General features: G+C 41.7%; 1 protein-coding gene and 1 long non-coding RNA gene across 7 annotated transcripts in view; one reads left to right on the top strand and one right to left on the bottom strand.

Moving 5' to 3' along the window:
• LOC117282706 overlaps nt 1–17435 on the top strand; it is a 169874-nt gene that overhangs the window by 15194 nt on the left and 137245 nt on the right. The window lies entirely within an intron of this gene.
• Nucleotides 1–17435, bottom strand: part of LOC111866210 (paired box protein Pax-6) — a 259392-nt gene that overhangs the window by 141307 nt on the left and 100650 nt on the right. For 2 of the 6 annotated variants that reach the window (XM_023855360.2, XM_023858619.2), the window contains exon 1: nt 42–1254. The exons of the other annotated variants lie outside the window; for them this stretch is intronic. In XM_023855360.2, the coding sequence (XP_023711128.1) occupies nt 42–255 (214 nt within the window). In that variant the 5' untranslated portion in view covers nt 256–1254. Of the gene's footprint in view, nt 1–41; nt 1255–17435 lie in introns of those variants that run through there. 6 annotated transcript variants of the gene reach the window in all.

Raw genomic sequence — 17435 nt, 5'->3', positions numbered from 1 at the left:
TAACGATACGCTGGTGTGTTAGTGCGTCGCTGAGGACATACCTGTACACGGCAGGGTCGGTAACACGTTGTTGGTAACCCCGCTGGTGTTGCTGTTGCCGCTGCTGCTGGTAAGCAGACTTCCTGTCGGTAAGTCCATCTTTCCCCACAGAGGGTGGCCAACACCTGACCTCAGCCCGCAGCACACAGAACTCGGGTAATCGCAGTTAAGATGACCGACACCAGAGCTGGGAAGGTTACTTGTGGATATTAACATGATATTAGTCTCCAGCGCATCCGAGGGGAAATAACAACCACTATCAGCGTTTTCTTCTCACGAACTTGCGAATTCAAAACAGTTTATTTGTTTTCGATGACATTAATTTTGTTTTTATATTAAAATAAACTCGGAAAATACTGAAACTTAAACACGATATATATATATATATTGAAGCAATTAAATGTCTTATAATTATTACATGTAGTGTCTTAGGCAATTGCAACTCAAAACAATCATTGAATCCCCTTTTTTTTTCTGCTAAAACAACGAATTTGTCTTCGTGTCTTCGTATTATTTTGCAACATCTTATTAATTCTTAATGATTTCACGTTATGGGTCATGTTCTGTGTCCCATGACTTCATTTTCTGAGTTATCCACCAATTTCCAAGTTCCTGTTAAGACTAATCTATTTCGGATACATGTCCATAAACCGAATTGAACTATACTTCAATTAACGTGAAAATAAATATATACGCACCATTGAAATCTCTGTTTTTGTTTAAAGTTCGTTGACACACAACTGAAGATTATGTTTATTTGTACGAACGCCTGTCGTCCATAATTATCTTGACGTTATCATTATGATATTTATTGAACTTTATACGATATGTTAAAGAACACACGGTGATTCTGCATCAGGTGTCTGTACACCGGTAGATATTTCACAACAATAACTTGTTATACACAATATTTCCATTTCGTTATATTTTACAACATTAATCGTCTGTTTTTAAATATCACTTTTTTTAAGAGCGATATTACAATTAAATATACCGTTTTCCACCTTCCTTGCTAGGGTAATTAGTTCGTAAGAGCTGTAGTTTGAAAGCAGGTTGTCAAATCACTTGCACCAAACGTCCACTATCACAGGAGTCCCGGAGCGAGACCCACGCTGCGTCAGTGAATGACATTGCAGGCCTTCTTCCAATTAGCTGGCTTGCGCAGAGCGCTGGGAACAGCACAGTGTAAGCTTACCCACACACTGAACAGGTAGATGTGTAAGAGCAGACACACTGAGCGCGCAAACTCAACTTGGTGGGGGCTATGGGCTTGGGCTTGGGTTGGGTCATTCTGCTTAAAGCCCAGCGGATAGGCAGGCTTTGCGGAGTAGCTTACAAAGATATAGGAGGTGGGAGGACAGAGGAGAGGGTTGGAAAAAGCATGGCTACTTCACATCCTTCTCTGTTTAATAATTGGTCTCACTTAATTTGGAGGCTAGGAGTTTCTGAGGGGTATTATACAGGTGTTTCATGGGACATAAAAGAGTGGGGAAAGCACTCGTAACAGAATGTGATTCTCGGTTGCTTTATTCCTACAACAAATAACTTACAAATGATAAATGTCAAAATGGGTACGGTATTTGTAAACAACAAATCCTATCATATGTAAATTTCTGCGCGTACTCCACAATAGGTGAATGGCAGTATGTGACCCTGGGCTTAGAAAAGTGTGGCTTCTCTTCTTCAGTGAACTGCGCTGACGAGGTGGAACAGGTAATGTCTCTGTTCCTGAAGAAGGAATGAAACTTTATGCTCNTAATATTGTAATTGAATAATCCTTTGCTAGGCTACGGCTCGGTAAACACTGACTAAAAGCCGGAATGGCATCAGAAACGGAAGTTAATTTGTTAGGCAACGGCTCTCTAGTACCTGTTTCCGCGGGAACGAATATTAAGGAACAAATTCCCGTGACAGCAAGCGGAATCACAGAGGACAATTAACATATGACATATATCCGGGCCGTGCTGCAGTTATAGAAGGGAGTGCATGCGTGCATTCAAGAAATCAGTCCGCAATTCTTCGCAGATATCAATAATGTTAATTAATTATCAACATAAAGGACCGGGTTAGCGTAGTCGGTATAGCGAGTGTCTAAGGGCTGGACGATCTAGGGGTTCGCTCCCAGTAGGGTCAAGAATTTTCACCTCTCTAATTGTCCAGACCGGCTCTGGGGCCCACCCAGCCTCCTATCCAATGGGTTCCGGGAGTAAAGCGGCCGGGGCGTCAACCTGACCACACTCACTTCCAACTAGTGCCAAGATTAAGAAAAAGGGGATCTATATATCCACTCCTCCATACGTCTTAATGGAGTGCTTAATTAGTTAAGCACAGGGACAAATTGTACTTATCAACATTATCATCAACTTTGTTGGATTACGTCATTAAGGCAAGTTCATATAGTAACTGGGCGATTTTTTAAATTTCTGGATTATATTTTATGTCACTATTATAGGGCGGGGCACCAAAATCCATTTTTTGTTACAACAAGGTAACCTCACATTAAAATTCATCCCATTCTTTGACTTCACTTTTTAAAGATCAGTGGTTACTGTATGTATCATCTGCTTTAAAGTTTAAATGAACCATTCTTTTTTTCTCACAGGGTAAATTTCTTATGATTTTAGCAGCAAAGAGCATTTATTTCTTACAAAAAATTAGCAGGTTCGTCTTTGTAATGGAGAAGCAGTAAGTTTTTATGAGGTAGGAACTAAATCTATAATCATTCTGTGATGGAATACAGATTTCCGTTTTTCTCTTGCCCGCATTCATGACCGAGGTATCATGGTTCGTTTCTCTCCAAGGACACAACTTTTTTTCTCTTCTCAACAACGTCCATACCTTGTCTGGGTCACCCGGCATCATAAACTGGGTACCGGGAGTTGTTTCTCAGAGGGCAAAGCGGCCTCGGCGTGAAGCTGACCATATATCTCCATCTAATACCAAGGATAATACTCCGTGATGTTTGGTAGATGTTTACTAGCCTTTAAAACGTACCGGTTACTTCCATTCTCAGAATAAATTTGTTTTACTCTGAATATGTAGGCAGGAGATTGGTGTATTTATTTTCCGGGAGACGGTAACCTTCAGATAGTTGCGTATTCTCTTAGAGGCTAGAATTCGAATCAAGTGTAATGAACTGGACAGAACATGTAGCATGCATGTCTAGAAGAAACGTGCCTGCAGGATTTTGGTGGGACGACATCAATGGAGACGACTATCGAGAGGATATGAAAATAGATTGAACAAGAATATAGAGAACATATCCATGGTTTATGCTAACCGTGTTACAGTGTAAACACTTTTTCACCTTATTCTTCACTTCCACACTACATGTTTCAGCACTAATGTGCCATCTTCAGGTGTCTTTATGCACGTTAAACTATTGTACTGCATGGCACATTAGTGCTGAAGCATGAAGTGTGGAAGTGAAGAATAAGGTGAAAAAGTGTATACACTGTAAGACGGTCAGCATAATCCATGGACATGAATCAGTATAACAGGACGCTAAAATATAACATATAGAGACCATATCTAAAAAAAATATATATATAAGTTTGTCGACTGGATTGATCTGGCTCACGATAAATACCACTGGTAGTTCTTGTGATCACGGTAATAAATCTTCTCGAATCCATAAAGTTCTTGGAATTTCTTAGCTATCTGGAACACTGTTCGCTTTTCAAGAAGAGTGCTGCTTCATGGAATTAGTTAATAGTTGGGTAGTTAGTTAGCTATCCCATTTAACTAACTTCATGGAACTCAGCTCTTCTTGAGAAGCCGTGAGTAGGACGTTACATAAGGACTAAGGCCACAAGGGTTAAATTGCGAAAAAAAGCTCTGGTCGTGAGCCTCGAGGGGCCTGACGCCAAGACGAACCGAATGGCGGTAACTTGGCGGGCTACCGTCATGAATTATTTGCAGCAGTGAGTTAATTGTAAGATTGTAGCCAACCAGCAACGACGTAAATACGAGAGTATAAAAATCTCCACTGTTGGAAACCGTAACCAGACAACGACTAGTTAAGTCTATAAGAGACTGATACAGCGTGTACTATAGTGATTTGTTAATTGTGAAGGTTATTGGTAGTGTTATACATATAATTCTTTGTAGGAACAAGTTGTAAGGGTTCAATAAATTCAACTGTCATTCCAAAACTCGGGTCCAGTCACTACCACGCGACAATATGATACCGAAGTGTAGACCTACGCAATATTAAGATCACAATTCCATGAGGAAAGAAGCATAATTTTACTGCTTTGTGACTACGATATTTTTGTCCAAATTTCCGGTGGAATAGAAGATGCAGTACCGCTGATATAGACGAAATTATTACGTTGCCCATATCACTAAGATATCCTGTGAGAGGCCAGGATATCTTGAAATGGAGGTAAGAAGTAGGCCGCGCCATACCTCAAGCGGTTAGTCGCTGGCTTCCCACCGCGGAGGCCCGTGTTCGATCTCGGGTCTGGTCAAGTGGGATTTGTGTTGGACAAAGTTTTCTCCGAGTACTTCGGTTTCCCCTGCCAATCTTCATTCCACCAATTGCACCACAATCACCCTCACCTATCATCTGGGGCTGGTACAATGGGCCAGACGTGACCGCAGTACAAGGGACTTAGTCTCACCCCACTAGCAAAAAGAAAAGAAAATGTAAGAATTAATACTGATAGGCCATCTTCAGGAAAGCACAAATTCAAATCGAAATTAGATCTGTATTACGAGTGTCTTAATTCGAATTATTGAGCTACAAATTTGCACACGTTACAGTACACTAAATTTAAAGACATGAATTGTGTGTGAAGTAACCTTAATCAATTCAGCTTCAGTAAATTTCCAATGTAATATCCACCTTACGGGTTCTAAGTTGAGAAAAAAATACAGAAATTAATATGTATAATCAAACAATGCATGCTTCGTAAGTAAAATGATGTAGAATATGTTAATTATAAAGTAGTTACTTAAAACACTGAATTAAATTCACGTTAGCATGGAAAATTATACGACGAAGCGATGCGTAAATATGTAATATGAACTCATAAAAAAACGCTTTATTTACTTATATATTTACATAATACTTACTTACTCAAGCGGCCTCCGTAGTCTAGAGGTAACGTTCCCACCTCATGACTCGTAGTACGCGGGTTCAAATACCCGGCGGAGGTCGTCGAATTTTTAAGGGCGGAAAAATTCAGGGAACAAGTCCTCCGGGAGGGACTTTAAGCCGTGGGTCCCGTGTCGTAGCTTTACGGCACGTAAAAGAACCTCATATCTCCAAAGGAGGTCACTGAGCCAAATTACGGACGTTTCCCGCCCAACAGCAGTCTCTAATACCTCTGGTAGATGGGGGAAGCATTATAGATACCTCTCAGCTAGTAGAGCCGGTCTCGCTGGCTGGGCGGGACTGATGGTAAGCACCAGTACCGGTAGGATATAGAGACTGGTAGAAATCATAGACGGAAGCACAATGGACCAATACAGGTCTCAGTGCATGGGGAAACCCACCATCTCCAATAACTAACTAACTAACTAACTACTTACTTACTCATGGAGCTGAGCCCTTATGGAAGAGCTGCCAATTCTGCAGGTACTCAAGAATTTCCCAGCATTTTATGGAACCCGAAGGTTCATTACCGTGTTCACAAGAGCCCTCCACTGGTCTCTATCCTGAGCCAGATCTATCCAATCCATACCATCCCATCCTATTTCTCTAAGATTTATTCTAATATTGTCCACCCACCTGCGCCTTGGTCTTCCCTGTAGTCTCCTTCCTTCTGGCTTTCCCACCAATATCCTATATGCATTCCTCTTCTGCCCAATTCATACTACATGCCTTGCCCGTCTCAACCTCCTTGACCTGATCATTCTAATTATACTTGGAGAAGAGTACAAGTTATGAAGCTCCTCATTATGCAGTTTCTCCAACCTCCTGTCACTTCATCTCTCTTCGGTCCAAATATTCTCCTCAACACCCTGTACTCAAACACCCTCAGTCTATGTTCCTCCCTTAATGTCAGAGACCAATTTCACACCCAACATAATATTGGGGATAAACCCTCATACAGCATGAAAAAACATTTCCATGAACCCTGCAGTATTTCGTCACGTTAGGAGGCTGGTAGTGCCTTCAGATTAACGTGCAATGTTCATGCAGGTCTATATATCTATATCGATCGCTGAAATGGGCACCCCCCCACCCAGTAATTAGTCAAGTGAAAAGCCATGTATTATCTTTGCCTAACTTAGATTGAGGACAAGCGTGTTGATTACTTCAAGCCAGCTTCACGGTACCCAGCAATGCCATATTATTGACTGAGTTTTCATTTAGATCTTAGCTAATTTGTCTCCAACATCAGGACTATCAATAATAGGCCCTGCGGACACAGTTCTGAACTTTGTAATAGTAAGGCTTCATCTTCCTAACTTCCTAACAGGTATCACTTGTCTAAACCTTTCCTTCAAGGTTGGACCAATTGAAATGAGTTTTTATAAATGGCTTTATCGTCTTGTAGAAAGTGAAATAATATATATTTGACATGACGCCTGAAAGTTGGAATGGTTCATTGCTAGGCAACGGTTCGGCAAACATCTTCACGAAGGCAAATACGCGCAACAGTAAGAAGAGGCAGTGTTTTCTGTGGTCATCGCCGGGCTGATTGCTACTCAATAGTGCTCTAAATAAATTTATGCAGCAGTGAATTAACATGCAACAATATAGGAGGTCGTGTTTTCTGTCGGGTCCGCCCCGAGGGTATATAATGAGGATCTCAGATCGCTAGAATTAGAATCGAGAGAGGCTCCGGAGTTGGTAATTGGCAACATAATGGAAAGAAAGGAATTAGTCTCTACAAAGAAAATTCCATAATGTGCTGTAGTTACAGTGACGCTGTTATGAATCCGTTGCAAGGATGCGACTAGTGGAGACAGAGGACACTAATGTGTGTAACGGTGACCGTTATAGTGTCGAAAGTGCGTTAGCGCTGTAATTAATTATAGTTACTTCTTGAGTGTGACCGCCTTTGTGGTCTAGTGGTCAGAGTTCATGGCTACAGATCTAGAGGTCCGGGTTCGATTCCCGGCGCTACCACATTTTTTTCGGAGAAGTAGTGGGTCTGGAACGGGGTACACTCAGCCTCGTTATGATAACTGAGGAGCTATTTCAAGGAAATAACGGCTCCGGTCTAGAAAACAGAAACTAACGGCCGTGGGGATTCGTTGCGCTGACCACGCGACACCCTCTATCCGCAAAGGTTGGCACTAAACTTCGCCAACAATTGGCGGTCGCTCGGTCGGTATAGTTCGCTTGCGGACTAAAATCAGGGAGTATCTTTTTTTACTACCTGAGTGTATGAGGTGTCAACAAATCTAATCATCTAATCCAACACCCGTCTCTACGTCACGCACACTCTGTACACATGAAAATATTGATTTAAAGAAGTAGGTAGAAATGATATTTGTTTGTGAAGACTATTGTGTTGGGTGGCGTGACGCCGTACATTCTGCTACATATTTACCAAATTCGAGGAGTACTCTAGTGTTCCGTCTTCATCTGTCCTGAAGATGGAGTAGCAGTTTCCTCCGAAATGCTGGTAACTATCTACCAGACTACACGGTTCCTTATTTCCGACGCTAGTAATCTTTATGGCCACCACCGTGAGGCGTGGCGTTACAAAATTTGTCTAGTTTGTATTTCATAAATTTTATTCTTATGTCTTATTTTCAGTTGACCTATTTCTTCCAGCCGCATTAAGCCCTGGGGTTTACTCAGCCTCTAACAGAAATGAGTATCAGGAATTAATTAAATAATTTTCCTGGGGAGTAAAGCGCGGCCGGCGCGTAAGGCTGACAACCTTACTGCCATGTTTGAGCTGATTGTCTAGATATTGTGGGACCCTCGTCTCATGACCCTATGGGCCTTCAGGGCCTGTTACAGGGATAGCTTTACTTTTACTTTACTTTATGTGTCTTATTTCACGCTTACGTATTTCTTTTTGTTATACTGTAGATTGTCTTCCCTTGTTTGCTAAACACTTTCCGCTAAAGTTTTCAAGGAAAATGTAACTTAAATTTTGGAATCATGACATACTGTAGCGTGACGTTCCAAAAGCCGGAATAGGGAAGTCAGAATAGACGTTGATTGTTAGACAACGATTCGGTAAACACATTCCCGCGGCAACGAATACTCAAGCAACACTCGAGTAAATTTCGTTATTATGCAACGGCGCTGTAATCACGCCTTCCCAACAATAGAGAGGCTGTATTTTCTGCATTGTTCATGCAAAATTATTATAAATAAGAGTTCAGTCGAGAAGAATTAGTCGAGTTTCGAGACGCCAGCCTGCCAGGATATGGGCTTGGGAACAGAGGAATTGAATTAAGATGAGTCTTCGGAATTGGCATTTACAGAATAATGACAAGAAAGCAATTAGGAGATGAAGAGAAGATTTAGTTTGATTTGAAGTGACAGGCCGTTATATATATCCGTTGCCAGGATACGACTACTAAAGACTGAGAATCCTAATGCTTCTACAACAATGAACTATAAAGTATATAGAACGGAAATAACGCTGTAATTGTCTCTAGTTCCGAATGGTGTGTATAAGGTGTCAATAAATCCAAAACCCATCTATAATTCACGCACACCCTTTAAATTTTCACATTACAATTCATGTGACATATCTTAAAACACTGACAGTGTCAAATGGTAATACAACTGTTCAATGAAAAACTGAGAACGGGTTTTGAAGCAAGGTCTATTGGCCTTGTCGAGGAGCCATTTCATCATTTTCCTAGAGGCTCTGAGAATAACTACAATAGATTTTAAACAGGATAGTCGTTTTCCCTGCCTAGATTCGAACCGNTATATATATACGTGTATGTATGTGTGCGCGAATCCGACCAATTACGTGCAAACTTGTCGCCTTCTCTTAATGTAAGCCAATTTGTGACTTGCGCAGAAGTGACACTACAGTAATTACCTGTTTTCGTTTCGGGCTGATAATTTTCATGTAGGAACCTGAAACAAAGAAGACGTGTCTGCCTTGTGCTGAAAGCTGTAAGCTGAAGAGCGTGCCGCCTTACTTGATTCACCTGCCTGTAATTGTGAACATGAATGTTGGAACGCCATCTTGTGAGAATCCCTTCCCTCAACTCGATATGTAATTTCAGTGTCTTCATGTCACAGGAAACATCTGACAGTCGGTAATGCAGGTTCTCAAAAGAACCGATAGCAACGGATATGAGGGCAGTAGCCAACTGATTGCACTCTCTTAAATTTTGCAATTTTTTTGCGGTTGGCAATAACAAAATCGCGAATTTATATATAAATAAAAGCTAAATTTCCTCTTTTGCTTACAAGGATATTGCAACTAATTGTTAACGAACAATACAACGATCAAGTGTAACAAGTTGTAACGATCAAGTTTTGCTCCGTAAAATGATTTCACCGATTTTGGTCCTGTAGGGCCGTCTATTTGGGAACGACAGTAACAAATCAAAATTTGATTCAGGAGTAAATTGAGAAGCGATTGAATTCAGGTAATTCTTTGCTGAAATTCAATCCAGAAAAATTTGTTTTCTTCTCTGTTGCCCAAAAATATAGAAATTAGAATATACAAAACTATAATTTTTCCCGTGGTTCTCTATGGGTGTGAAACTTAGTCTCCGACATTAAGGGAGGAACATAGACTGAGGGTGTTTGAGAACAGGGTGTTGAGGACAATATTTGGACTGAAGAGAGATGAAGTGACAGGAGGTTGGAGAAAACCGCATAATGAGGTGCTTCATGACGTCTAAACTTCGCCAAGTACAGTATTATACACCAACGAGCATATGCAAAAAGCCCTGCATGTTGTTATGAAGTTAACTGTGACGTAAATTTTGGACCCTTAATAGGGAGCAGGGATGGCGTAGTTCGTATAGCGACTACGGGCTGGATGTCAGCGGGGTCGAAGTTCGAGTCCCAATAGAAGCAAGAATTTCTGTTCTCCGCGTTTTTTCAGACCAGTTCTGGTGTTCACCCAGCCTCCTGTCCAATGGATATCGGGGGCTCTTCCCCGGGGTTAAAGCGGCGGGGACGTGAAGCTGATCACTCCCCTCCAACTAATACCGATGCCAAGAAAATGTGGATCTATACGCCCACTCCCCCATACCCCTTCATGGCCTAGCAATCAACTAGTTAAGCACAGGGGCAACTTTACCTTGACAGGTCTACCGACAGTAGGCCCTGTGTGATTCGGTTAGTAGAACTGTATTGTGCGTGAAACATGTTTGAGGGCGTGTCACAATCGGACACTGACGGAAGTTACCTTATCACAGAAGTTACTAAATTCCATTTTCAGCACTTGGAGGGCACCAAAATCACCGTACTGGAGGTTACGTTGAACAATCAAGACCGTTCTTCTGAAACGTCGCCTTCTGGAGGTGTTACGCCCTCTCAAAAATATTTTACATAAAATTTAATAAAATTTGAAACTTGTTCTATAAATGGAGGCACATATGTTTGTTAAATAACTATTCCAGAACACGTAGGAACCGGCATAGCGACTGGCTACAGGCTGGAAGGCCAAGGGGTCGGAGGTTTGTGTCCCGGTAGGGTCGAGACCGACTCTGGGTCCCGCCCATCCTCCTGTACATTTTGTATCTGGGGCTCTTTTCCCTGGAGCAAAGCGGCCTAGGAATTAATCTAACAACTCACATCCGACTAGTACCGAGGTCAAGAATACGTGGATCTATGCATCTACTTCCCCCCCTAAGTCTTCACGGCGTAGTGCTTAATTAGTTAAGCGCAAGAAAAACTTTAAAATGATACTAGAATATGATTCAGTAGCAACTAAATATGAGGCCTGCAGGCAGGCCGATACAAGGAACAGGAAGTGTAGTTGTGTTCTTGTCCTGGGAGGGGACTGCCCTGCTCATGTGCATGTACATGGCTACTTCTGGCACATGTGACATCCGTGCGTGTGTTCTCACACTTCTGCGACACCGGAAACAGCGACAGTCGATAGAATATACAGACGCGAGGTAATTAGCTTAGTGTCTGTACTTAGTTAAGTAATTCTCTGGGAAAAGAAATTCAACACTGTTAATACCAGAGTCCATCGTTGACCAAAATTCTGAGCCACTTCTGTCTATCTCTCATCCTCATGACTTATTTAATCATTCAAAGCACAGCAGTTACTCTCTGCAACGTCTGTTTAAACTACAAAACACTGCACTTTCCCTTCAGAATGCAGAAGTGTTCCGATTACAGCGACCGCGAGGTCTAGGCTGGGGCCACACGAACGCACAAAATGCGTCCGTTGTAACGAACGTCCTGACGTCCGTTGTAGAAATAAACAAGAGAGGCGACTGCTACGCTCTCTTCTGGCTCCATTGCAGACAAAACTCTACGCACCGCATTCTGCAACTGTGTGGTGTCCTCAGCAACGTCCGTCATAAAGTACGTTTGTTGAAACGGACGTACTTTGTGCGCTCGTGTGGCCCTAGCCTAAGGCATGAACCGTCATCCAAAGACATGTAGAGCCAGAGAGAGGCTGTAGTCATGAGACGAGAAGGTTCGCGCAATAAATAATTACCATTTTCTTCTGTTGCATTAACCGGCGAGACTTTATAGTGGATACCCTGTGTGTTTCCTGTGAGGTAGGAACTGAATACACAAATGTTATTTAGGTTGTCTTCATGCTTCAGTTCTGCGAAGAGCCAAGTTGATTAAGGATTTTTATTGGTGTTTCCTTGGTTCTAAGAAAAATTCTCAACCAGTTGCGGTGCATCCCCCAACCCACTGTTAACATCAAAATTTCGCCCCAATGCAGTCCTCCTGGTGTTAAACAAGAATTCGATTCTAATACAGACCTTCCAACGTCAAAATCAAAATCCCAGTCATGCGCAGATGGAAACCCCTCTTTACGTTTCTTCTCTGCTCATACCAGAGCCCCATTTCCTAACTCTTTATTTTCTTCACTTGCTAAAACTTCACCCTCTCTCAGAGACGTGCCTCTGGAAGAAGGAAGGACGGCACTTCCTGGGAAAATTCAAAGCACGAAAAATTACCCCCCGCCCCAGTAATGTAACCTCCAACTTTTTTCGTCTTCATACATCAAAATGTCGAGTAGAAATATGTTGAACGCCTGGAGCTTGTAATATTATGTTGCTATCTGCATCTCGAGTTTTAAAGAAATTATGAAATCAAAGTATAGGCCTATTGCACCGTGTAGTCCTTATGCATAAGTCGGCCAGTTAAATCCACGTATGTACTTATGCGGGTCTTATTCTAATGTGCGGGCAATTGACATATCGGTGCGTGTCTCCGCGTTGTGTGCTTGCTGTCAGCAATATTGGCGTGTACGCGTACATCGGGTTCGTACATAAACAGGTACAAGCCATCAGCGTAAAGACAATGCCCTAGCCAGAATTACGGGGCTTTTGTGCTTCGCCCATCTTCCAGTATTCTAAAACCTAGAGAACACAACGTTTCAGAAAATAGATCTCTTTCCGTCCTCAGGTGAGGGGAGAGACATTTACGTTGTGGGGTCGCTTTGAAAGAGGGAACTGGACTTCGTTATTTCAACAAATGTAGCTCCTTCTCAGTCTGTTTCCATAGACACATTGCCATGGTAAATTATAAATTCAGTCTGAATGATCGAAAAATAGTAAACTCTTTTAAAGAAAAATATCCAGCTCGTTGGCAAATAAATTTTGCTATAATTTATATATTTTAGTTAGTTCTTACGTTACATTTGTTGTGGTGTAAACAGTAGCTTTCACCCAAGAACGTGACAACAGTATAAAATGTTAGCTATCATATATTTCATCGGGGACCAAGGAAGAATGAAGAATGTAGGACGTAGTGAAAATAGTAGATTTATTCCATGAACCTGGAAAGTGTAAAGAATGTTGGATCTAGAGAACAGTAGTTCTTCTTCATGAACATGGCAAGTGTGAAGAATGTTGGATCTAGAGAACGCAGTATTTCTTTAATCTAGAAAGGATGAAGAACGTTGGATCTAGAGAACAGTAGTTCTTGTGCATGAACATGGCAGTGATGAAGAACGTTGGATCTAGAGAAGAGTAGTTCTTGTTCATGAACCTGGCAAGTGTGAAGAATGTTGGATCTAGGGTACACAGTAGCTTTCTTCCGTGAACCTGGCAAGAGTGATGAATGTTGGAACAGCAGTCGGCATGCACAGTAGCTTTCACCTAAGCAGCTGTCAAAAACTGGTTTACGCTCGCGCGTGAATCGTATACTGCTCTCCAGTAAGAGTCCACAGAAATTATGTCACGCAAAGAGATGTCATAAGTTGGTGTACTGTTTCATAGAATTTTTCTTCCAGAAAATATTGGGGTTGAAAATAAGCCACTATTCTGGTGCAGAGAACTTATCAGATACAAGGACAGGTCAAGATGTATTATTAACTGAGGTTTACAGGAGAACAGTTTCCTCATCATGTTCAAGTATGTCTTAACATGTATAAATTTATAGTCGTATCAATAGAACAGTGATTAAGTTTGATGGTTAATTGACCTATAGGTTTACCTCTGACTTTTCCGTCATAGATGACTTGGATTATTTTACTGAATTTGAGGTACTCCTAGCAGGAACTATGAACAATACTGCCTTCTGGTATATGACACGGTGTGTCCGGTGGAAATTCGACGTATCGGAGGAACGTCCTGCTTCCATATTCAGAATGAAGATGTGGTGAGCGAGAATGAGCAAGAAGCAAGCAGCGGGCTAATAAGTTCCTCCCAAGCGTCGGCGAAGTTATGTCGTACTACACGGCGTCACAGCCTGTAAGATGACATTATTCAATTCGATTTTATTGTCGGTAGCCTATAGGCCTAATATACAGGGTGTCCCAGGAGTTAAAGTCCATTTTATGGGAGGTCATATCATCTGTCACTCTAAGCGAAAGAATTTGTATATGTACATGTGTCCTATTCCGAACCATCTCCGAGCTAGAGCTATTTTACTGTACAGTTCCAAAACTGTTGATAAGAAAGAGATATTACGTACTGTTTCTAATACCGGTATTTATTGTTCAAGTGATAAAGTTGGTACAGTTTACCTAGCATAACACATTTTCGAAAATTCCACCGTCAACATCAGTGCACTTTGCTATTCATGTGAGGACATGGCGTATTGCTTGTCTGTACAGTGTACAGTGTACTGTGCAGTGAAATAGCTCTATCTCGGTGCAACTTGTGTGAGGACATGGCGTGTTGCTCATCTGTACAGTGTACAGTGTAAAGCACAGTGAAATAGCTCTATCTCGGAAACCGTTTGGAACAGGACACATGTACATTACACTTTTTTGCTTAGAATGGGGGATACTATGACCTCCCAGAAAATTTATTTTTCCTTCTGCGACACCCTATGTACGTAATTGTTTCAAATCCTTAATTTCTTCGTGGTAGTTCTAACTACCAGATATTTTAGTTTAATATCTTTCGTTGAGAAAATAAAGCAAAATAGGCTTATGGGATAATCATGCTGTGTGTGTATCTGGGTTCTACCCCCACCCCCATTTTAATGTTTTAACCAGGTAACCGGTTTTCTCGAAACTGGGTATAAATGTTTTACCATTGGAGTCAGCTACAAAACCATACTTCATACCATTCTGAAGAAATAATAGAGAGACTGGTTAGCGAACCTCTGAGGTGAGAGCGACACTTGCTATAGGCCTACTTCATTACGCTGTTGAAATATGTACAGACTGTCTTCGAAAAATTTATTTCGCTTAATGGTCACCCGAAAATTTTATCTTCCACTTCGACGGCGATGACTGGTGAATCATAGGAGTTGACGGGTGTGCGGGGACAGAGCACAAACCTACCTGTGAATTAGGTAGGAAATGTTATTTAAAAACCAACAGTTATAAACATGTAAAATTTGAGGTTATCACGGCGGTGACTATGAAGAATGCTGCAGCCACCTGCTCACGCTAAGTCCTCGCTCGCGAATTTTTCTACCCTGAAGATGGAGACAATACCTTCCTCCGAAACGTCGGTTCACACAAGATATACATTGGGCCACATCCCAGGAGAAGACATTCTTCACAGTTATAGATATGGCGACGTTTCGAATATCTGAGATTACATCCGTAGGTCACATGAGCAAGCCTAGTCGAAGGCACCTGACAAGAATACAAAAGAAACAAAACAATCATAATATAGGCCTATTAGCAACATACTAAATCTTTAGGACCAGAAACCTGTGTAAGCCTATGATAATAGAAAATATATCTATAGGTTCGGGTCTTAACTGATTTTTCGTCTTTAGTCCTAGGACTGATTTAAACTAAGTCCCTTGGTACTGCACCCACAAATGGGTCTAATATGTCAGCCCCAGATGACAGATGAGTGGAGCAATGGTGGAATATTAATTGGCTTGGGGAAACCGAAGTGCTCAGAGAAAACCTGCCCAAGATCTGTCCATCAAAAATCCCACACAGACTGTCCCAAAATTGAAACCTCAAATAAACGCTTAGCTGAGGCCTTTAAATTCAATTCTGTGGTGGAAATTTGGTTAACTAATTGCTGCAGTGCGGGTCACGGTAACCGATCTGTCTAAGGCATGCAGTGTCTTCGCTCGGAAGTCGGAATCGTGGGTTCGAATCTCACACAGGGCACGGATGTTTGGTGTGTGTAGGCGTTTATTCTGTGTTTGTGTTGTACTTTGTTTAAGTAGAGGCCTCGCGATGAGCTGATCACCCGTCCAAGGAGTCCTACTGTCTGTGAAATGATCATGAAACTGAGAAATCAGCCCTAAGCTCCAAAGTTGGAGCAAGAGGAGAGAAAAAAAATTGATCCAGTAGGACGAAGTGATATGGACTGGATTAATCTGGCTCAGGATAGAGACCGGGGAAACGCTCCTGTGAACACGGTAGTGGACCTTCGTGTGAAATTCTTGAGTAGCTGCACAACTGGCGCCTTCTCTAGAAGAGCTTCAGACTGAAGCAGGGGTATTGAATTAGGTGCTGTAAATTTCTGGTGCAAAAGAGAGGAAATACAGAGGCCTGTTGCGGCATGCACCTAGTTGTACCGTAGCTTATATACCGGCATATATTTTTATTGCCAGTAGCAGTACAATTAAAATTAATTTATTCTCTTTATGAGTTTATCTGTCAGTATAACAATCTTACTGTTTTAGGCCTAAATACTGTAGGCTATACTCATAAAATCTGGACCTTCTTTATATTAAATATAACTTGAATTCCTTAGGCCTACTTGAGCAAGCTTAGAGTAGCCCCATTCTCACCAATTCTCTTCTATTCTGGCTATCTTCACTTACCCTCTGCGCGGCCTCAATTTGTTATGGGTGCTGAAGGAGGGGAATTGCGTAAAGTTGTGTTCATTCTATTCCTGACCCGAGTGTAGTCCAAACAGCTGGGTAGAATTGTTGGGGCATACTAGTGCGGCCCAGCCAGAAACTATTCCCGGGTTGGGGGACAGGAATTTTGCAGAGAAATGTTCAGACCGTTGAAGAATATTCTTAGTGACCGCCAGAGGTCAGTCTGATCATTATAGAAGGCAAAGTTGCCCTGTATTTAATAAATTAAACATCGTGTCATTAAGACGTATGAGTGAGTGGAGGTATAACACCGTCTTTTTATACCTCAACAGTAGGTGAAGGTAAGTGGCCAGCTTCAAGCTCCGGCCATTTTAAACCCAAGGAAATAACTCCCGGTACCAATTTTTTAGTAGGCTCAGTAGATACCAAAGCCGGTCAAGATCGCTGTGGAGGAGAGAAAAATGCCTTGCTCTGCCGGTAATCAAACTCCGCCCCCCAGTCCATAACCCAACGCTATGTCGACTGAGCTATCCCGGACCTTTCTGGATAAAAGAAGATTAATATTTTTAATATTCAGTGTTAATATTTGGCTAATTGTAAACCAATATATATACTTATTAGCTTACTGTTTTAAATCACAACGAAAAAATGTTTTCATCACAGCTAATATATTGTCTCCACTTCTCAGTATATACATTTATGCTACCAACTTTTAATTTCAGATTAGGAATTCAAATGTAATTTTATTTTATTTTCAGAATGTGTTTGTGTTAGTGTATTTACTAAGAAGTCCATTAATTTATTTGAACGCAGTCATCCCTACATTTCTTTTCCTATTTTGCCATTGGTTAATTTTCGCTCCGCCTCGCACTCGAGACCTGCGCATGGGTTGCCAGTGAGGTCGAAGCCTTGCTATCTTAACCAATCAACATTCAGAGTTATGCTACTGGGCGGGTGGGGGCGGTCCATAACAAGTGCCTTCCGCCCCACGCTGGGTGCCCCCCCTAGCCTAAAGTTCCTTTCTGGAATTCACTTGTATTATGTGACTCTCATACCACAAAGAACTCCTTTCGAAAGCCCAGAGCCTGTGGCGATGTGTAGTAATTCT

Source organism: Cryptotermes secundus, unplaced genomic scaffold (assembly GCF_002891405.2).
Source record: "Cryptotermes secundus unplaced genomic scaffold, Csec_1.0 scaffold81, whole genome shotgun sequence".
NCBI classification, from domain to species: domain Eukaryota; kingdom Metazoa; phylum Arthropoda; class Insecta; order Blattodea; family Kalotermitidae; genus Cryptotermes; species Cryptotermes secundus.
Note: the sequence above shows the minus strand (reverse complement) of the source record. Positions and strands in the feature narration are given on the sequence as shown.